The sequence below is a fragment of the Zea mays genome, chromosome 6 (assembly GCF_902167145.1).
Source record: "Zea mays cultivar B73 chromosome 6, Zm-B73-REFERENCE-NAM-5.0, whole genome shotgun sequence".
NCBI lineage: Eukaryota > Viridiplantae > Streptophyta > Magnoliopsida > Poales > Poaceae > Zea > Zea mays.
In genome coordinates this window covers 98555850-98578510 of record NC_050101.1, presented here as the reverse complement: position 1 = coordinate 98578510, position 22661 = coordinate 98555850, and the positions used below count along the sequence as shown (strand labels likewise).

General features: G+C 48.6%; 1 protein-coding gene across 1 annotated transcript in view; it reads right to left on the bottom strand.

The window, feature by feature from the left end:
• Positions 1–492: 492 nt before the first annotated feature.
• The window catches only part of LOC103629618 (casein kinase II subunit alpha-like), a 46259-nt gene continuing 24090 nt past the window's right edge, over positions 493–22661 (bottom strand). The window contains exons 4-5 of the mRNA XM_020540010.2: positions 2844–2849; positions 493–2373 (exon numbers count right to left, since the gene is read on the bottom strand). Of these exons, the coding sequence (XP_020395599.1) occupies positions 2167–2373; positions 2844–2849 (213 nt within the window). The 3' untranslated portion in view covers positions 493–2166. The remainder of the gene's footprint in view (positions 2374–2843; positions 2850–22661) is intronic.

The following is a 22661-nucleotide window of genomic DNA, read 5'->3' as shown; positions in this document are numbered from 1 at the left end:
CGCTGTAAGTGTCGTCGCTAAAGGCTTTAGCGACCGACATCTTTTTAGCGATCGGCCGTCCGTTGCTAATATTGTATATTTAGCGACTAACTGTGGGTTGTTGTACTATAGATTTAGCAACCAATCATGAGTCGTTATACTATACATTTAGCAACCAACAGAAAGTTTCTCCTAGTTATAGTCGTTAATAATGATAATATACCATTAATTAGCATTCAACAACTGTTATATATACAAAAGCATCACAAATCACCAATTTTTATACACATAATCACATAGATATACAAATTTAATTAGTATTGCACAATGATAGATCCACATCACATAAACCAACAACAAGCACCACAACAAAATCATTCACAAAACCTACACATGTTATTATGTTTTGCACATATTTGCAAACACTTTACAAAATCATTCACAAAAGTACTAACTCTTCAAGTGATTCGTAAAAGCCTTCACAAAAGCACTCCAACTTCTTGTATCCTCTTGTTTTAAGGCACAAGCTTGTAGGGGTTGTGATGTCGCCACTTACTTGATGCTAACAAGACATTTCCTTCACCAAAGCCATCTTCAACACTTCGCCCATAAAAAAGATCAATTCTCTTTTTCAATTGCCTGTCTGCAAGACAAGTGATAATTGCAATAAGTAACATGATATGTTAACCAGAAGGTATGCTAGCACCAGAAACGACCAAAGAAGATGGTATGTTAACATGATAATTGCAATAAGTAACATGATTTGTTTAACCCCAACAAGACAAATCTCTCTCTCCAGCGACGAGTGAGCAATCGGCCTTTCACATATTCCCTTCACCACATAGGTCGTGTCTCCCCAAGCTCTCAATAATTCCAAAGGCATTTCCAGCCTATGTCCATGCCTCCTCCCAACCTTTACACTCCCATACCGAGTTGTTCTTGCGCTATCAGTAATCAGTAATCTAGTGCCTACACAAATACCTGGAAAAGTTAAGACCATCAAGTCCAATGCAGCCTGACAGAAATAAAATGGTTGAACGTTGAAGTTGCAAAACTGTAAAACAGTTAGCTATCCTCAAGAAAACTGAACTTATTAGCCCATATTAGGTCACATGACAAACTGAACATGAAAAAAACATCATAGCACCATGCTATGCATCTGTTTGGTCTTTACGATGCTTGTCTAGATACATAAAGGAATCAGTTTGTTTTTTGTGTCCAGACTCTAAACATCTATATTGTCGTTCAAATTCTGCCCATCATGTGAATTTGACTTGATCATGCATATCTAAATTTGGTTTACAGGAATGGTATTACTCTCTCCACCCACAAAATAATGCAATTTTCGCATTTCGAGAAACCAAATGCTTTAAAGTTTAACCATAATCGTATGAAAAAATACTAACATTTATGGTACAAAATAAATATCATTAGATCATATGAAATATACTTTCAATCTTTCATAATAAACTGATTTGAAGACATAAATGTAAATACTATTCACTGTAAACTTGGTCAAATTTGAACTACTTAAACGGGCACAAATGTCATAGTTGCATTCTTTTGTGGACAGAGGGAGTATATGTCGATGACTAATCATAATCTAATAATAATTTATGAACTGTGATATTCAAGAAAATAAGGTATTGTAAGTCATCTACATTATTTTCTGCAGGTTCAATTGTTGTTCCATAAGTGACTCAATACTCAATAGAGAGCATCTAAAGCTCCAAACAGATGCAGAGGTACCATATTCTAATATTCACTAATCAAGATACAATGATTAGTCAACACCAGCTTATCGGCCAAAGACTTTTGCAAACAAAGGCAAGGAACTATCTCATAAAATTAGTTATCTTTTTTTGTGTGCACAATAAGATCAAAGGGGCTAACAAGTTACACCAAGTAAGTTGCATGACATTAAGAGGTTTACCTCTGTTACGGTATGCCTTATATTTATAAACTATATTAGCTAAAATAACATAAATCAAAGCATACTTATCAGCCTAATGGAACTCATAAAATTTCTAAGGTCAGTGACCTGCAAGAAAATAATAGAATTTAATTTTACATTGATTGCAAAGGTCCTCAGAATCAAACAGGTATATCACGAAAAAGAAACAAAAAATGAAATAGCTGAACCATGAACAAGACCACATAAGCAAGAGATATGAGCACTTTTGAGGTTCAGATTCTTGCCTTCAATAATTCAAAAATATAGTATCTGATATCATAATCAGATAACGCAGGGTAGAGTACTTTGAAGTCAGTGTAGTTGACATGTTCAAAGATCAGACTAGGTGTCTTTGATTCATCATCTCTGACAATATCAAGTAGTTTTACAATGTTAGGCCCTCCATATAAGTTCTGAAGTATCTTTATTTCCCTCTTTATCTGAATCATCATAAAAGACATCCACATGAACCCTTATGATGTCGCACAAATCTAAGCAAAATAGAAGGAAAAAAAGATAAAAATCAAAATATCTCTATAGCTGAAAAGCATATCGTGTAAGCCTAAAATGGATCAAATAAAAAGAAAATCACAATTTTGCATGGACAAACTCCTATACAGACGTGCGTGCAAGATGACATGGCTATATGAGAGTGATTTGAAGCTACAATGTCTCCAAACCACACTGCCTCATTCCCTTTGGCGTCCTAAGTGGATAAGTAGTAGAAGCAACTAGCCACCTAGATAATCCTCAAGCCTAACACAGAATCAGCTGAGACTGGAAGACATTGGTGTAGTCCAATGTGGCCCTACAAGGCAGTCCCTGTGTCTGATTTATGATTCCATCCGTAGCGCTGGTTGCCAGAAATGTGACAACCACCACAACAGAGCATTGTAAAAGCAAAGTTGACCTTCTTCTTCTTCACGGGTGTCGGGTACCATAATTAGGGGTACCCCCAACACTCCTAAACTCAGCTGGTAATCACCATCAGCGCAAGCCGCAGAGACTGATGGGCATGATTCAGGTCAAGGCTTTCGTCCACTCAAGGACGCGATCTCGCCTCGCCCGAGCCCAGCCTCGGGCAGGAACAGTACTCCTAGACGAATCCACGCCTCGCCCGAGGACCTCCTCAAGCAACGGGCGCACCCTCGACTCGTCCGAGGTCCAGCTCGGGCAGGCTTCACAGTGAAGCAACCTTGGCCAGATCGCCTCGCCAACCGACCGTATCGCAGGAGCATTCAATGCGAGGATCGCCTGACACCTTATCCTCACGTGTGGTCCTCAGTCGACAGGGCCGAAGTGACCGCAGTCACTTCACCCTCCCACTGACCGACCTGACTGGAAAACAGCGCCGCCTGCCCCGCTCCGACTGTTGTGCCACCTGCCAGGGTGAGGCTGACAGCAGCTGAGTCCAGCCTCAGGCGCCACAGGAAGCTCCGCCTCGCCCGACCTTGGGCCTCGGCCTCAGGAGAAGTCTCCGCCTCGCCCGACCCCAGGGCTCGGCCCCCACCTCAGCCTCGGAAGGTGGTCTCCGCCTCGTCCGACCCCAGGGCTTGGCCTCAACCTCGGCCTCGGAAGGTGGTCTCCGCCTCGCCCGACCCCAGGGCTCGGCCTCAACCTCGACCTTGGAAGGAATCGCGTCCTCGCCCGACCCCGGCCTCGGCTTCAGGAGGAGTCTCCGCCTCGCCCGACCTTGGGCTCGGACCGACCACGCTACAGGGGGTACATCATTGCCCTACCCCTAGCTAGCTCAGGCTACGGGTAACAAGACCGGCGTCCCATCCAGGCTCGCCCTGGTAAACAAGTAATGATGGCTCCCCGCATGCGTCCATGACGACGGCGATTCTCAAACCCCCTACGGAAGCAAGGAGACGTCAGCAAGGTCCTGGCAGCCCCGACAGCTGTGCTTCTACAGGGCTCAAGCGCTCCTCCGACGGCCACGACATCGCGTGCACAGGGCTACAGCACCTCTCCGACAGCCACGTTGGCATGTACATAGGACTCTGGCTCCTCTCTGCTGAACATGTTAGCATATTGCTACAACCCCCATTGTACACCTGGACCCTCTCCTTGCATCTATAAAAGGAAGGTCCAGGATCCTCATACGAGCAGGTGGTCGTGCGGGACTCCCTCTCTCCCTCGCGAACGCTTGTAACCCCTATTGCAAGTGCACCCACTCTGGCGCAGGATAACACGGAGCCGAGGTTTTTCCCCCCTTCGTGTCCCGTTTCGCGCCAACCCATCTAAGCTGGGGCACGCAGCGACAATTTACTCGTCGGTCCAGGGACCCCCCGGGGTCGATACGCTGACAGTTGGCGCACCAGGTTGGGGCCTGCTGCGTGTTGACGAACAACTTCCCGTCAAGTTCCAGATGGGTAGTCTCCAGCAACCTCTTCAGCTCGGGACGCTGCTCCGTTTCAGGAGTCTCGAGTTCATGTCCCTCGACGGCAGCTACGACATGGTACTCCTCCCTCTGTCGCGTGACAGCGACATGGTACTCCTCCCTCCGCCGTCTGTCCCGCCACCTTCCTCGCCGTAGGAGGAGACGGGGCAACTGTGGCCAAGCAGGAGGCAGCACCTCGCCGGTCGTCGAGCGAGTCGACGGCGCTGGCACCCCAGCAGGGGACATGTCAGGCGTTGACCTCGCGCCCGGGACGACGGCGAGTGTCGTTTCCCTGCAACGTGCCAACCCCAAGCGGACAGATGACGCCAGCATTCTCGCAGAGGACTTGCTGGGCGCTAGCCTCGTACCTAAGATAACAGTGTAGTCTGTCCCCTACGCGACTTCGTCACCGTCCATCGATCAAGAGGTACCATCCGCTTTCCACCCTGTGCCTTTTAGATTCAGCTTCGACCCACCAAGCGACCCCGCTTTGGTGGACGCTTTCATAAAGGAATATCCTAACCTTCCGGGGTACCATATGTGGTCAACCTGGGACCGACTGACGACCGTCTCGACCTATGGGCCCCCGGGTTCCGAGGAAGATGACGAGCCCGACTCTGGTTGGGATTTCTCCGGGCTCGGTAATCCCAGTGCCATGCGAGACTTCATGACCACATGTGACTACTGCCTCTCCGATTACTCCGATGATGGCCACAGCCTTGACGACGAGGGCTGTGGCCCAAGTCGCGAATGTTTCCATGTCGATCTAGGGGGTCTCGACGAAGGCAACCACCTTGGTATGCTGGAGGACGACGATCCTCCTAGGCCTGTGCCTCGCGTTGACATCCTGCGGGAGCTAGCTGTGGTCCCAGTCCCTGCGGGGGGTTAGGACACACAGCTCGAGCAAATCCGCGAGATACAGGCCAAGCTCGATGAGGAAGCAGGACAACTTGTGCAACTCTGGCAAAACATCGGGCGGGAGTGGGCAGGCCGAGCACTAGTCGGAGAAGCGCGTCATCAGGCCCAGGATGTCCAGCGCCGCATCGCTGACGATGCCAGGGCAAGGCTGCCCCCGACTTCTAGTGGGGTCGGCCAGAACCTGGCTGCAGTGGCAATTCTACTCCGAGCGATGCCGGAGCCATCCACCATCGAGGGGCGGCGTATCTAGGGAGAACTCAAGAATCTCCTGGAGGATGCCGCGGTCCGACGGGCCGAGAGCTCTGCCACCTGAAGGCAAGGGTACCCCCCGGAGCATCGCGCCACGACTTCCTGATTCATGTGGGAAGCCTCGGTCCACACCGGGCGCCCGCGGGACACGACACCTGCAGCCCCAGGTCGCCTCGGCAACGAGCACCGCCGCCACGACCGTCGAGCCCGCCTCGACGAAAAGGTGAGGCCGAGGCTACCACCCCAGGCATGGGGGACGCTACGACAGTGGGGAGGATCAGAGCCCCTCGCCCGAACCACCTGGTCTGCAAGCCTTCAGCCGGGCCATACGACGAGCGCCGTTCCCGACCCGGTTCCGAGCCCCGACTACAATCACCAAGTACTCGTGGGAAACAAGGCCGGAACTGTGGCTTGCGGACTACCGGTTGGCCTGCCAGCTAGGTGGAACGGATGATGACAACCTCATCATCCGCAACCTCCCCATGTTCCTCTCCGACGCCGCCCGGGCCTGGTTGGAGCATCTGCCTCCTGCGCAGATCTCCAACTGGGACGATCTGGTCAAAGCCTTCGCTGGAAACTTCTAGGGCACATACATGCGCCCTAGGAACTCGTGGGATCTCCGAAGCTGCCGCCAGCAGCCAGAGGAATCCCTGTGGGACTACATCCGGCAGTTTTCGAAGCAGCGCACCGAGCTGCCCAACATCACCGACTCGGATGTCATCGGCGCGTTCCTTGCCGGCACCACTTGCCACGACCTGGTGAGAAAACTGGGTCGCAAGACTCCCACCAGGGCGAGCAAGTTGATGGACATCGCCACCAAGTTCGCCTCTGGTCAGGAGGCGGTCGAGGCCATCTTCCGGAAGGACAAGCAGCCTCAGGGACGCCAGCAGGAAGACGTCCCCGAGGCGTCCGCCCAGCGCGGCACGAAGAAGAAAGGCAAGAAGAAGTCGCAAGTGAAACGCGACACCGCCGACGTAGATCTTGTCGCTGCCGCCGAGCGCAGGAACCTTCGGAAGCCTCCTGGAGGGGCCAACCTGTCCGACAAGATGCTCAAGGAGTCGTGCCCCTATCATCAGGGTCCCGCCAAGCACACCCTTGAGGAATGCGTCATGCTTCGACGCTACTTCCATAAGGTCGGGCCCCCGGCGAAAGGTGGCAAAGGCCATGACAACGACAAGAAGGAGGGCAACAAGGCAGAGGAGTTCCCCGAGGTCCATGACTGTTTCATGATCTACGGTGGGCAAGTGGCGAACGCCTCGGCTCGGCACCGCAAGCAGGAGCGCCGGGAGGTCTGCTCGGTGAAGGTGGCGGCGCTAGTCTACCTAGACTGGTCCGACAAGCCCATCACCTTCGACCAAGGCGACCACCCCGACCGCGTGCCGAGCCCAGGAAAGTACCCGCTCGTTGTCGACCCCGTCATCGGCAACGTCAGGCTCACCAAGGTCCTCATGGACGGAGGAAGCAGCCTCAACATCATCTACGCCGAGACCCTCGGGCTTTTGCAAATCGATCTATCCACGATCCGGGCCGATGCGGTGCCATTTCACGGGATCATCCCCGGGAAGCGCGTCCAGCCCCTTGGACAACTCGATCTGCCCGTCTGCTTTGGGACTCCCTCCAACTTCCAAAAGGAAACCCTCACGTTTGAGGTGGTCGGGTTCCGAGGAACCTACCACGCAGTACTGGGGAGACCATGCTACACCAAGTTCATGGCCGTCCCCAACTACACCTACCTCAAGTTCAAGATGCTGGGCCCCAACGGGGTCATCACCGTCGGATCCACATACCGACACGCGTACGAATGCGATGTGGAGTGCGTGGAGTACGCTGAGGCCCTCACCGAATCCGAAGCCCTCATCACCGACCTGGAGTGCCTCTCCAAGTAGGTGCCTGATGCGAAGCGCCACACTGGCAACTTCGAACCAGCAGATGCGGTTAAGTCCGTCCCTCTCGACCCTAGCAACGATGCCTCCAAGCAAGTCCGGATCGGCTCCGAGCTCGACCCCAAATAGGAAGCAGTGCTCGTCGACTTTCTCCGTGCGAACGCCGAGGTTTTTGCGTGGAGTTCCTCGGACATGCCTGGCATACCGAGGGATGTTGCCGAGCACTCGCTGGATATTCGATTTGGAGCCCAACCCGTGAAGCAGCCTCTGCGCCGTTTCGATGAACAAAAGCGTAGAGCCATAGGCGAGGAGATCCACAAGCTGATGGCTGCAGGGTTCATCAAAGAGGTATTCCATCCCGAATGGTTAGCCAACCCTGTGTTTGTGAAAAAAGAAAGGTGGGAAATGGAGGATGTGTGTAGACTACACTGGTCTAAACAAAGCATGTCCGAAGGTTCCTTACCCTCTGCCTCGCATCGATCAAATCGTGGATTCCACTGCTGGGTGCGAAACCCTGTCATTCCTCGATGCCTACTCAGGTTATCACCAAATCAAGATGAAAGAGTCCGACCAGTTCGCAACTTCTTTCATCACACCTTTTGGCATGTACTGCTATATTACTATGCCGTTTGGTTTGAGGAATGCAGGTGCGACATACCAAAGGTGCATGAACCACGTGTTCGGAGAGCACATCGGCCGAACGGTCGAGGCTTACGTCGATGACATTGTAGTCAAGACGAGGAAAGCCCCCGACCTCCTCTCTGACCTTGAAACGACATTCAAGTGTCTAAAGGCGAAAGGCGTAAAACTCAATCCCGAGAAGTGTGTCTTCGGAGTCCTCCGAGGCATGCTCCTGGGGTTCATCGTCTCCGAGCGGGGCATCGAGGCCAACCCGGAGAAAATCGCGGCCATCACCAACATGGGGCCTATCAAAGACTTGAAAGGAGTACATAGGGTCATGGGATGCCTTGCGGCTCTAAGCCGCTTCATCTCGCGCCTCGGTGAAAGAGGCCTACCCTTGTACCGCCTCTTAAGGAAGACCGAGCGCTTCGCTTGGACCCCCAAGGCCGAGGAAGCCCTCGGAAACTTAAAGGTGCTCCTTACAAGCGCACCCATCTTGGTGCCCCCCGCTGCGAGAGAAGCCCTCTTGATCTACGTAGCCGCAACCACTCAGGTGGTCAGCGCCGCGATCGTGGTCGAGAGACGAGAAGAAGGGCATGCATTGCTCGTCCAGAGGCCGGTCTACTTCATCAGTGAAGTACTATCCGAGACCAAGATCCGCTACCCGCAAATTCAGAAGCTACTGTACGCGGTAATTCTGACGCGGCGAAAGTTGCGACACTACTTCGAGTCTCATCCGGTGACTGTGGTGTCATCCTTCCCCCTGGGGGAGATCATCCAGTGCCGAGAGGCCTCAGGTAGGATTGCAAAGTGGGCGGTGGAGATCATGGGCGAGACAATCTCGTTCACTCCTCGGAAGGCCATCAAGTCCCAAGTCTTGGCAGACTTCGTGGCTGAATGGGTCGACACCCAGCTACCAACAGCTCCGATCCAACCGGAACTCTGGACCATGTACTTCGATGGGTCGCTGATGAAAACAGGAGCAGGTGCGGGCCTGCTCTTCATCTCACCCCTCAGGAAGCACCTCCGCTACGTGCTGCACCTCCATTTCCCGGCGTCAAACAACGTGGCCAAGTACGAGGCTCTGGTTAACGGGTTGCACATCGCCATCGAGCTAGGGGTTCGGCGCCTCGACGCTCGTGGCGACTCGCATCTTGTCATCGACCAAGTCATGAAGAACTCCAACTGCCGCGACCGGAAGATGGAGGCCTACTGCGACAAGGTTCGGCGCCTGGAAGACAAGTTCTACGGACTAGAGCTCAACCACGTCGCCCGACGGTACAACGAGACTGCGGATGAGTTGGCTAAAATAGCCTCGGGGCGGACAACGGTTCCCCTGGATGTCTTCTCCAGAGACATACATCAACCCGTCGTTAAGACCAACGACACGCCCGAGCCCGAGGAGGTCTCGGCCCAGCCTGAGGCACCCTCGACTGCCGAAGGTGAGGCACTACGTGTCGAGGGAGAGCGGAATGGGGTCACGCCTAATCGAAACTGGCAGACCCCGTACCTGCAATATCTCCACCAAGGAGAGCTACCCCTCGACAAGGCCGAAGCTCGGCGACTGGCGCGGCGCGCCAAGTCGTTCGTCTTACTGGGTGATGAAAAGGAGCTCTACCACCGCAGCCCCTCAGGCATTCTCCAACGATGCATATCCATCGCTGAAGGACAGGAGCTATTGCAAGAGATACACTCGGGGGCTTGCGGTCACCATGCGACACCTCGAGCCCTCGTCGGGAACGCCTTCCAACAAGGCTTCTACTGGTCGACCGCGGTGGCCGACGCCACTAGGATTGTACGCTCCTGCCAGGGGTGTCAATTCTACGCAAGACAGACGCACCTGCCCGCTCATGCCCTGCAGACAATACCCATCACTAGACCGTTTGCTGTGTGGGGTCTGGACCTCGTCGGTCCCTTGCAGAAGGCACCCGGGGGCTTCTCGCACCTACTGGTCGCCATCGACAAATTCTCCAAGTGGATCGAGGTCCGACCCCTAACCAGCATCAGGTCCGAGCAGGCGGTGGCGTTCTTCACCAACATCATCCATCGCTTCAGGGTCCCGAACTCCATCATCACCAAAAATGGCACCCAGTTCACTGGCAAGAAGTTCCTGGACTTCTGCGAGGATCACCACATCCGTGTGGACTGGGCTGCCATGGCTCACCGCATGACGAATGGGCAGGTGGAGCGTGCCAACGGCATGATTCTGCAGGGACTTAAACCGAGGATCTACAACAACCTCAACAAGTTCGGCAAGCGGTGGATGAAGGAACTACCCTCGGTGGTCTGAGGTCTGAGGACGACGCCAAGTCGGGCCACATGTTTCTCACCATTCTTTCAAGTCTATGGGGCCGAGGCTATCTTGCCCATAGACTTAGAATACGGTTCCCCGAGGGCAAGGGCGTACGACGACCAAAGCAACCAGACCATCCGAGAAGACTCGCTGGACCAGCTGGAAGAGGCTCGGGACGTGGCCTTGCTACTGAAAGGGAAATGTGCCCTTGGGCCATTTCTAAGTATTTTGGTGATTTAGTGCCCAACACAGGTGCCTAATTGTAAAATGGTAGACAAAGTACAAATCAAGGATAAAGGTATGTTTCTCAGACTTAGTACATTGTTTTATGGACTAATGTATTGTGTCTAAGTGCTGGAAACAGAAGAAATCGAGTTGGAGAAGAGATGGCTCGAGCAGCCAAAATCTGCCCAGTCTGGGTGCACCGGACAGTGTCCGGTGCGCCAGGCTGGCTCGAGGGAAAAGGCTGCTCTCGGGACTTCGACGGCGGTGTACGGCTAAAATTCACAGGACTGTCCAGTGTGCACCGGACTGTCTGGTGGGCCGCTCACAGGCGAACTCGTCGCTCTCGGGAAACCATCAACGGCGTACGGCTAAAATTCACCGGACTGTCCGGTGTGCACCAGACTGTTCGGTGAGCCAACGGTCGGCCGGGCCAACAGTCGGCCGCGCAATCTGCGTGGGACACGTGGCCGAGCTAACGGCTAGAAGCAGGCACCGGACTGTCCGGTGTGCACCGGACATGTCAAGTGCGCCAACGGCTCTCAGGCTGACCAACGGTCGACTGCGCTGTTTATGGAAAGAAATCGGGCACCGGACATGTCCGGTGTGCACCGGACTGTCCGGTGCACCAGTCGACAGAAGGCAAGATCAGCCTTCCTAGATTGCTCTCAACGGCTCCTAGCTGCCTTGGGGCTATAAAAGGGACCCCTAGGCGCATGGAGGAGAACACCAAGCATTCCTACAACATTCCTAAGCACCAAGACATCGATTTCGCGCATTCGTTTCATTGTGATAGCATATAGAGCTCTAGTGGAGTTGTGAACTCATTGAGTTGTGTTGCGAGCTCTTGTTGCGACTTGTGTGCGTGTTGACACTCTGATTCTTATGTCTTGTGTGCGTTGCTAATCCCTCCCTTGCTCCGTGTTCTTTGTGAATTTCAAGTGTAAGGGCGAGAGGCTCCAAGTTGTGGAGATTCCTCGCAAATGGGATTGAGAAAAAGCAAGCAAAACAACGTGGTATTCAAGTGGGTCTTTGGACCGCTTGAGAGGGGTTGATTGCAACCCTCGTCCGTTGGGACGCCACAACGTGGAGTAGGCAAGCGTTGGTCTTGGCCGAACCACGGGATAACCACCGTGCCATCTCTGTGATTGATCTTGTTGGTTATTGTGTTTTGTTGAAGATTCCTCTCTAGCCACTTGGCGGTTATTGTGCTAACACTTAACCAAGTTTTTTGTGGCCTAAGTTCTAAGTGTTACAGGATCACCCATTCACCCCCCCTCTAGGTGCTCTCAATTGGTATCAGAGTCGTTCTCTTCACAAAGGGACTAACTGCCCGAAGAGATGGATCCTAAGGGGAAGGGTATCGTGATGAACGACAAAGAGAAGGAATCCTTCGTCAACGAGCCGAAGGACGACAAGCCTACCGACTCCGGCTCGGGTCATAGACGGAAGGAAGGGAAGAAGAAGAAGACAAGGCGCATCAAGGAGATCGTCTACTACGACGACAGCGATGAATCTACTTCTTCCCAAAAGGACGATGACCACAACGACTACGAGAGAAGGAAACCGGTTAATTCGAACTTTTCTTTTGACTACTCTCGTATTCCGCAAAGTTCAAATTCACATTTGCTCTCCATTCCACTCGGCAAGCCCCCACACTTTGATGGAGAGGACTACGGATTTTGGAGCCACAAAATGCGTAGTCACCTATTCTCTCTCCATCCTAGTATATGGGAGATTGTAGAGAGTGGAATGCACTTTGATAGTTCAGATAGTCCCATGTTCATTAATGAACAAATTCATAAGAATGCACAAGCTACTACTGTTCTTCTAGCTTCATTGTGCAGGGATGAATACCACAAAGTGAGCGGCTTGGATAACGCCAAGCAGATCTGGGACACCCTCAAGATTTCTCATGAGGGGAACGACGTCACCTTGCTCACCAAGATGGAGTTGGTGGAGGGCGAGCTTGGACGGTTCGCGATGATAAGGGGCGAGGAGCCGACACAAACATACAACCGGCTCAAGACCCTTATCAACAAAATAAGGAGCTACGGAAGCACGCGATGGACGGACCACGACGTCGTCCGACTGATGCTAAGATCCTTTACCGTTCTTGATCCTCATTTGGTAAATAATATTCGTGAGAATCCCAGGTACACCAAAATGTCGCCCGAAGAAGTCCTTGGAAAATTCGTTAGCGGGCGGATGATGATCAAGGAGGCGAGGTACGTGGACGACGCCTTGAATGGTCCGATCAACGAGTCGCAACCCCTTGCTCTCAAGGCAACAAGAAGCAAGGAGGCGCTACCTAGTAAGGTGGCACAAATTGAGGCAGCCGGACTTAATGATGAAGAGATGGCCCTCATCATCAAAAGATTCAAGACGGCGCTTAAAGGTCGCAAGGGACAGCCAAGCAAGACCAAAGCCAAGGGGAAGCGCTCATGCTTCAAATGCGGTAAGCTTGGTCATTTTATTGCTAACTGTCCTGAGAATGATAGTGATCAGGACCAAGGGAACAAGAGAGAGAAGAAGAAGAATTATAAGAAGGCAAAGGGCGAGGCTCATCTTGGCAAGGAGTGGGATTCGGACTGCTCCTCGTTCGACTCCGACAATGAAGGATTCGCCGCCACCGCCTTCAACAAGTCATCCCTCTTCCCCAACGAGCGTCACACATGCCTTATGGCAAGGGAGAAGAAGGTATGTACTCGAGACTCTACGTATGCTTCTTCAAGTGAGGACGAATCTAGTGATGAAGATGAAATAGATTATTCATGTCTATTTAAAGGCCTAGATAGAAATAAAATTGATAAAATCAATGAATTGATTGACGCCTTGAATGAAAAGGATAGGCTTTTAGAAAAGCAAGAGGATTTGTTGTATGATGAACATGATAAATCTGTAGAGGCACAAAAATCCTATGCCTTAGAAGTTAAAAGAAATGAAATGCTTTCTTATGAACTATCTACTTGTCATGAAACCATTTCTACTTTACAAGGTGTTAACAATGATTTAAATGCTAAATTAGAAGTAGAAAATAAATCTAATTCTTGTGTAGAACACGTTATGATTTGCACTAGGTGTAAGGATTTTGATATTGATGCCTGTAGTGGACACCTAGTTTCAATTTCGAGATTGAATGATGAAGTAGCTAGTCTTAATGCCCAACTTAAGACTAGCAAAAGTGATTTCGATAAGCTAAAATTTGCAAGGGATGCCTACACGATTGGTAGACACCCCTCAATTAAGGATGGACTTGGCTTCAAGAGGGAAGCCAAGGACTTAACAAGCCATAAGGCTCCCATCTCCACCAAGGAGAAAGGGAAGGCTCCTATGGCAAGTAGCACTAAAAAGAATCATGCTTTTATGTACAACGATAGAAGACAGTCTCATAGGAGTTGCAATGCTTTTTCACATGACTCGTATGCTATGTTTGCTCCTAGTTCTTCCTATATGCATGGTAGAGATATGCCTAGGAAAAATGTTCATCATGTGCCTAGAAAAAATTTTGTTCATGCTTCTAGGAAAGTTATGAATGGTCCCTCTACAATTTATCATGCTTTGAATGCTTCCTTTGCTATTTGTAGAAAGGATAGGAAGATAGTTGCTAGGAAATTAGGGGCAAAATGCAAGGGTGATAAAACTTGCATTTGGGTCCCTAAGGAAATTGTGACTAACCTTGTAAGACCCAACAAGAGTTGGGTACCTAAGACCCAAGCCTAAAATTGCCTTGCAGGTTTATGCATCCGGGGGTTCAAGCTGGATTATCGACAGCGGATGCACAAACCATATGACGAGGGAGAAGAAGATGTTCACCTCCTACATCAAGAATAAGGATTCCCAAGATTCAATCATATTCGGTGATGGGAACCAAGGCAAGGTGAAAGGTTTAGGCAAGATTGCAATATCAAATGAGCATTCTATCTCTAATGTGTTTTTAGTGGAGAGTCTTGGATATAATTTACTATCTGTTAGTCAATTATGTAATATGGGATATAACTGTTTATTTACAAATGTAGATGTGTCTATCTTTAGAAGATGTGATGGTTCACTAGCTTTTAAGGGTGTACTAGACGACAAACTTTACTTAGTTGATTTTACAAAAGAAGAGGCCGGTCTAGATGCATGCTTAATGGCTAAGACTTGCATGGGCTGGTTGTGGCATCGCCGCTTAGCACATGTGGGGATGAAGAACCTCCACAAGCTTCTAAAGGGAGAACACGTGATAGGTCTAACCAATGTTCATTTCGAAAAAGATAGACCTTGTGGAGCTTGTCAAGCAGGTAAACAAGTGGGAGGAGCACATCACAGCAAGAATGTGATGACCACGTCAAGACCTCTGGAGCTGCTACATATGGACCTCTTCGGACCCGTCGCCTATCTGAGCATAGGAGGAAGTAAGTATGGTCTAGTTATTGTTGATGACTTTTCCCGCTTCACTTGGGTGTTCTTTTTGCAGGATAAGTCTGAAACCCAAGGGACCCTCAAGCGCTTCCTCAGGAGAGCTCAAAATGAGTTTGAGCTCAAAGTGAAGAAGATAAGGAGCGACAACGGGTCCGAATTCAAGAATCTTCAAGTGGAGGAGTTCCTTGAGGAGGAGGGGATCAAGCACGAGTTCTCCGCTCCCTACACACCTTAGCAAAATGGTGTGGTAGAGAGGAAGAACAGGACACTCATAGATATGGCGAGGACTATGCTTGGAGAGTTCAAGACCCCCGAGTGCTTTTGGTCGGAAGCCGTGAACACGGCTTGCCACGCCATCAACAGGGTCTACCTTCACCGCCTCCTCAAGAAGACTTCATATGAGCTGCTGACTGGTAACAAACCCAATGTATCGTACTTTCGTGTATTTGGGAGTAAATGCTACATTCTAGTGAAGAAGGGTAGGAATTCCAAATTTGCTCCCAAAGCCGTAGAAGGGTTTTTATTAGGTTATGATTCAAATACAAAGGCGTATAGGGTCTTCAACAAATCATCGGGTTTGGTTGAAGTCTCTAGCGATGTTGTATTTGATGAGACTAATGGCTCTCCAAGAGAGCAAGTTGTTGATCTTGATGATGTAGATGAAGAAGACGTTCCAACGGCCGCGATACGCACCATGGCGATTGGAGATGTACGACCTCAGGAACAATTGGAGCAAGATCAACCGTCTTCCTCAACTATGGTGCATCCCCCAACTCAAGATGACGAACAGGTACCTCAAGTGGAGGCGCATGATCAAGGAGGAGCACAGGATGATCAAGTTGAAGAGGAAGAAGCACCTCAGGCACCTCCAACCCAAGTTCGAGCGACGATCAAAAGGGATCATCCCGTCGACCAAATATTGGGTGATATTAGCAAGGGAGTAACTACTCGTTCAAGATTAGTTAATTTTTGTGAGCATTACTCTTTTGTCTCTTCTATTGAGCCTTTCAGGGTAGAAGAGGCCTTGCTAGATCCGGACTGGGTGTTGGCCATGCAGGAGGAACTCAACAACTTTAAGCGCAATGAAGTTTGGACGCTAGTGCCTCGTCCCAAGCAAAATGTTGTGGGAACCAAGTGGGAGTTCCGCAACAAACAGGACGAGCACGGGGTGGTGACAAGGAACAAGGCTCGACTTGTGGCAAAAGGTTATGCCCAAGTCGCAGGTTTGGACTTTGAGGAGACTTTTGCTCCTGTGGCTAGGCTAGAATCAATTCGTATCTTGCTAGCATATGCCGCTCACCATTCTTTCAGGTTATACCAAATGGATGTGAAGAGCGCTTTCCTCAACGGGCCGATCAAGGAGGAGGTGTACATGGAGCAACCCCCTGGCTTTGAGGATGAACGGTACCCCGACCACGTGTGTAAGTGTCACACCCGGATTTTAGGGGTCCAAAGCCCGGGCGTAAACATAATCACCAGGTGTGCTGGGACCAAGTCTCACACATATGATGAATCATGGCACAGGATCGAATGTCACAACTTTACTACATAACAGGAGTTCTATACAAAAATAAATAATTACATTATATGGAGACAACGGTCCAGCAACCCAAAGTTGACTGGGAGACGACGGCCTAGATCTCTCACGAACTCATCGCAGCATCCTTCAAGCGCCTCATCCTGTGGTACCTGCTCTTGACCTGTGGGGGGGTGTGAGACAGCAAGAGTGAGCTCACATACGTTCATCGCTCAACAAGTTGTGGGGAATAATGTGCATGAACTCGCCAAAGATGGGAGCTCACGTGAAGTGTAAGGCTTACCAAAGAGGATGGTTAGAGCTGAGCATTGCTTTTAAAGTTGGTCAAAATTTTATTAGCAATTACTAAGTATAAGTAAATACCAACCCAATTAAATAGTAGAACAGAAGTAACATCATCACCTGCGATGCAATGCATATGACAAATTGAATTTAAGTTCCATAAATTAATCATGTGAGGGTCCGAGCTGCTCATGACCGTGAGCACGGCTAGTATACCAGTTTTACACTCTGCAGAGGTGGCGCATCTTTACCCACAAGTCATGTTACCCATCTGCCAAGGGATCGCGACTTCCCATACACCTCTACCGAGGAGGCGAGGCAGGGTAACACTACGAGGCCTTTACAAAGTTCCACTAGCTTCAGAAAACCCGCTACAGTTTATAGGAAGCTCCAATGCAGGAATCCCTTGCAGGACCGCCATCGCAGCAAAATCCTCCCGAGGGCCTCCCTACACTGACCACTCCCCTACTGCCCTTGCCCCTTTCGGGTAAGGTAGTCCTCCACTAGCTTTCCTAATTAATCAGCCAAGGGCGTCCCATTAAACCCTTGTGGTAGCACTGTTTTCCCGGGTGGTCGCTCCATGTTCCAATTAACATAATGATCTTATCATGAACGATAAATAACAACAGATAACAAAAGTATAATCATGAGTAATGTATCTTCATACCCAAAACCACATAAAGCACTAGCAAGTACTACCCAAAAAGTTCAGTGGTAACAAGGTATAAAGATAATCAAACTAGGGTAACCTATTGGGTCCCATCAAAATTAACCTATGCAGATCATTATGATTAATCAGAACATGGCTGGGTAAAAAGAAGTGATCAAGGGCACAACTTGCCTGGGACTTGAGATTCCAGGTACCAGGATGATCTTCTGATGACACGTGTCCTCACGCTAGTCGTAGCATTACAAACAAACAGTGTATAGGCAAAATTAACATCACACCAAACATAAGAATACACTGCGTAAAAATAATCTATGCGAAGCTACGAGACTAACGCAACTTGAACGGATCGAATCGGAATTAAAACGGAGGAGATACGAATTTCCTAAGGTTTTATGTGTTTAAAATAGGATTAAGTGAGTAATAAATTTTCTTACTGTTTTCATGTCAAAACAGATACTCTAAGTGAAAGAGAATAATATTACAGAATTTTAGCAACTGGAATGAAGTAATTTGGACTAAAAATGGATTTTCTATGAATTTATCAAGTTATAGTAATTATTTTCATATTAAAAATCCATTTCTAATTCTTTTATTCAAATTAAATGGGTTCTGGACTGGGCCTCAATAAATGGAAAACGCAGGGGCTACGGAGTAAAACTCCGCAGACACAGAGCACAGCTCTCGTGGATGGCGGGTTTATTCCAGTAAAACATAAGGTCTCTTTTGAAAGAAGCGCACGACGAAGGGGTATTCTCAAATCAGGGCCGATGGATTAGATCCGATGGACCAGATTTAATGAAACGCGATTCTCACACAGCCCCACGATCAATGATCTACGGCGCCGATCTACCCGGCCGAATCGTTATGCGGTGCATCATCTTCACCGCCCATTCCAGATCGACGGTCACCGATCCGATCCGGATGAACCAGCAACCCAACTAATCGTGGCCGCTAATTAAAAGATCAACGCCGCGCATTCATTCTCCCTTCTCCAACCCGAGTTGTGGTGGCGCCCAGCCGCGTTTAAGCGCCAGTGCGGCGGCGCCATGGCCAGCGCGCGGCCCGCACACGATTCCGACCACCAACCTTCGTTCCTGATGGTGCTACGCGAAGAAGAGGTTAAGGTGGACTCAACTGAGGGTTTCTTACCGAAGAGGTTGATGCGGGCGGTGCTGCCCACGATGCGGCTTGGTTCTACGGCGGAGGAGGATTCCAGAGAGAAATTACTTGGCGCGACGGTAGTCGATTCTGCCCGCCGAGGCCCCAAACCTGTTCGGCGTGTCCAAGCGAAGCACCAAAGTGACCGGGGAGGATGAATCCGAGGCCCTGGGCGCGGCGTCGCAACAGCTCTACCAAGCGGCGTTCCAATGCTCCCCCATCTCTCCTACTGAGTCAACGATGGTGAGATCTGGCTCGATGGCTGATGAGGGGGGGAAGGTTCGGTCCTCTTTATACCCTGCTGCGAGGGGATTCCGGCCGGGTTGTTGGAACGGTCAGCTAGATTCCGCGCGATCCGGGCGGCGGCGGCTTCGGAGTACGTTGAGCACAACCGCGAATCGCGCGGGTGGTTGAGCCGTGGAGCTCGAAAATCCCGGGATGCCGAGCGGTTTGTTGAGGGAGATAAGCATGACGAGTGGGGTCCACCGCGACAGAGGTACAGGCATCACACGATGGCGACAAGCCCGGGCGCGCAGTCCAGGCGAACTTTCCACCCGGTCGTTACGACCCAAGCTCCACAACCAGAGGAGGGAGACCATCCTGACGACTCGGGCCCACACCACGGCGACAGCGAAGACGGTGCAAGCGCGAAAGAATGACGTGCGGGCCCCGCGAAGCAGCCGCACGGAGTGGGCTGAGCGCGCGCCAGTGACCGACGAGCTGGGCCCGCTTGTCGACGCCAAGCTCAGAGTTGCCGCGCGGGCGGTGTGGGTGCACTGGGCCGAAAATGAAGCAGTCGGCCCATGTAGCCCTTTTATCCTTTTTCTTTTTATTTTTCTGTTTTCTTTCTTCTTCTCTTCTAGGTTTAAATTTGAATTTGAATTTAGTTTCAAACCTTGTGCAAATTTGTTATTAAATCATATTATGGAATGAAAAATACAGACTTTAGAAATATGTTTATATTATTTATATTTTCATATCATTTCTCTTCTTATTTTCAAACCCTAATCTTCAATTTAGGGTTTAATCCAATTTCTAGCCCCTTTTATATTATTATTATTTTTATTTAATGCACAAACATATAAAACTCCATCGAGATGCACTTTGTTTTATTTTAGTGTCATTCGTTAAATTTAATCACTCTTAATTTTTTTATGTATGCTCTTTTCATGATGCAAATAAGGCACATACAATAGGGAATTCACTCTTTATTCCTTGTAGACAATTTTGAGTGTTACAAATCCTACCCCCTTAAAAAAATAATCTCGTCCTCGAGATTTGTAAGAAAAAAAATTATACCAAGTTTGGTTTGTAATTGAGATTGTAGTTCCTATTTGATTCAAAAATTAAAAGTCTCTCTCTTTCTCTTTTTAAAATACTATTTAGCAAGTACTTAGAAATGCATGGGTATCTTCTATGTTTAGACACACAGGTAAGAAGAGAGATGGTTAGAGTGAGGTTAGCTGATGGTAAGAAGAACTTGGTAAGGGAAGACTCCGTCCAAGGTGGTAAATTTGAATCATCTCGAGATCTGATTTGACTCCTATTCTTCCATGTCGAGGTTGATCTCCTCCTTCTTACTCTTTGGTGTCTCCATCCGGGTTTGGAACAGGAGGTTAAGATAGATCTATTATGTAGGTCAAGTTGTTGGGTATGGCCGAGTTGATCTAGGATCTCAAACTTGTTTATAGGAGCAGGGTCTAATGTATTTCACAAGTATTAACTGGTCCATTAAGTAACTCACTTTAGATTAGATCATATTAGGTTAGATGGGGTCTAGATTAGATTGGTATGACCAGCTTGACTAGATAAGATCTAATTAATTTGGATTGGATCATGATTGTTACTCCGAGGTGAGATAAGCAAAGTGGTTAGGATAAGATAAGATAAGATAGATTCTTTTAAGATAAGATAAATCTATTAAGGTAAGAAAATATCTTTTAAGATAAGAAGGATATGAAGCTAGATATATTTTAATGGAGGATATTCTTAGTTTATCTAGTGATATTATGATTTCTTATGCCTTTATGTATATGCAGATGGAATTGTGACATTACTCCGCAACACATCACACTCAATCAAAGATCCAAATCAGACAAATGTCACAAGAACAAACAAGCGTATAGATACCTATAAAAATAGTTTTTTTTTATTTGCTCCTAAGAGTAGGTCTCCTATTCCTAAAGGTCACTTTAGGCTTAGGATTTCAAAGTGTGAAATCCACAATTGTTTTTAGAATGAAAAGGTAAGATTAATCAGAGTAAGCGGAAATAGATGAGAAAAGATTAAGAAAAGTTTAGAAAAGAATTAGAGTAGCAAAGGTGAGTAAGTATTGGTTGTCCAGTTCTATCTAGGTTTCGTCCTACAGTCAACATTGCTCTGATACCACTTCTGTCACACCCGGATTTTAGGGGTCCAAAGCCCGGGCGTAAACATAATCACCAGGTGTGCTGGGACCAAGTCTCACACATATGATGAATCATGGCACAGGATCGAATGTCACAACTTTACTACATAACAGGACTTCTATACAAAAATAAATAATTACATTATATGGAGACAACGGTCCAGCAACCCAAAGTTGACTGGGAGACGACGGCCTAGATCTCTCACGAACTCATCGCAGCATCCTTCAAGCGCCTCATCCTGTGGTACCTGCTCTTGACCTGTGGGGGGAGTGTGAGACAGCAAGAGTGAGCTCACATACGTTCATCGCTCAACAAGTTGTGGGGAATAATGTGCATGAACTCGCCAAAGATGGGAGCTCACGTGAAGTGTAAGGCTTACCAAAGAGGATGGTTAGAGCTGAGCATTGCTTTTAAAGTTGGTCAAAATTTTATTAGCAATTACTAAGTATAAGTAAATACCAACCCAATTAAATAGTAGAACAGAAGTAACATCATCACCTGCGATGCAATGCATATGACAAATTGAATTTAAGTTCCATAAATTAATCATGTGAGGGTCCGAGCTGCTCATGACCGTGAGCACGGCTAGTATACCAGTTTTACACTCTGCAGAGGTGGCGCATCTTTACCCACAAGTCATGTTACCCATCTGCCAAGGGATCGCGACTTCCCATACACCTCTACCGAGGAGGCGAGGCAGGGTAACACTACGAGGCCTTTACAAAGTTCCACTAGCTTCAGAAAACCCGCTACAGTTTATAGGAAGCTCCAATGCAGGAATCCCTTGCAGGACCGCCATCGCAGCAAAATCCTCCCGAGGGCCTCCCTACACTGACCACTCCCCTACTGCCCTTGCCCCTTTCGGGTAAGGTAGTCCTCCACTAGCTTTCCTAATTAATCAGCCAAGGGCGTCCCATTAAACCCTTGTGGTAGCACTGTTTTCCCGGGTGGTCGCTCCATGTTCCAATTAACATAATGATCTTATCATGAACGATAAATAACAACGGATAACAAAAGTATAATCATGAGTAATGTATCTTCATACCCAAAACCACATAAAGCACTAGCAAGTACTACCCAAAAAGTTCAGTGGTAACAAGGTATAAAGATAATCAAACTAGGGTAACCTATTGGGTCCCATCAAAATTAACCTATGCAGATCATTATGATTAATCAGAACATGGCTGGGTAAAAAGAAGTGATCAAGGGCACAACTTGCCTGGGACTTGAGATTCCAGGTACCAGGATGATCTTCTGATGACACGTGTCCTCACGCTAGTCGTAGCATTACAAACAAACAGTGTATAGGCAAAATTAACATCACACCAAACATAAGAATACACTGCGTAAAAATAATCTATGCGAAGCTACGAGACTAACGCAACTTGAACGGATCGAATCGGAATTAAAACGGAGGAGATACGAATTTCCTAAGGTTTTATGTGTTTAAAATAGGATTAAGTGAGTAATAAATTTTCTTACTGTTTTCATGTCAAAACAGATACTCTAAGTGAAAGAGAATAATATTACAGAATTTTAGCAACTGGAATGAAGTAATTTGGACTAAAAATGGATTTTCTATGAATTTATCAAGTTATAGTAATTATTTTCATATTAAAAATCCATTTCTAATTCTTTTATTCAAATTAAATGGGTTCTGGACTGGGCCTCAATAAATGGAAAACGCAGGGGCTACGGAG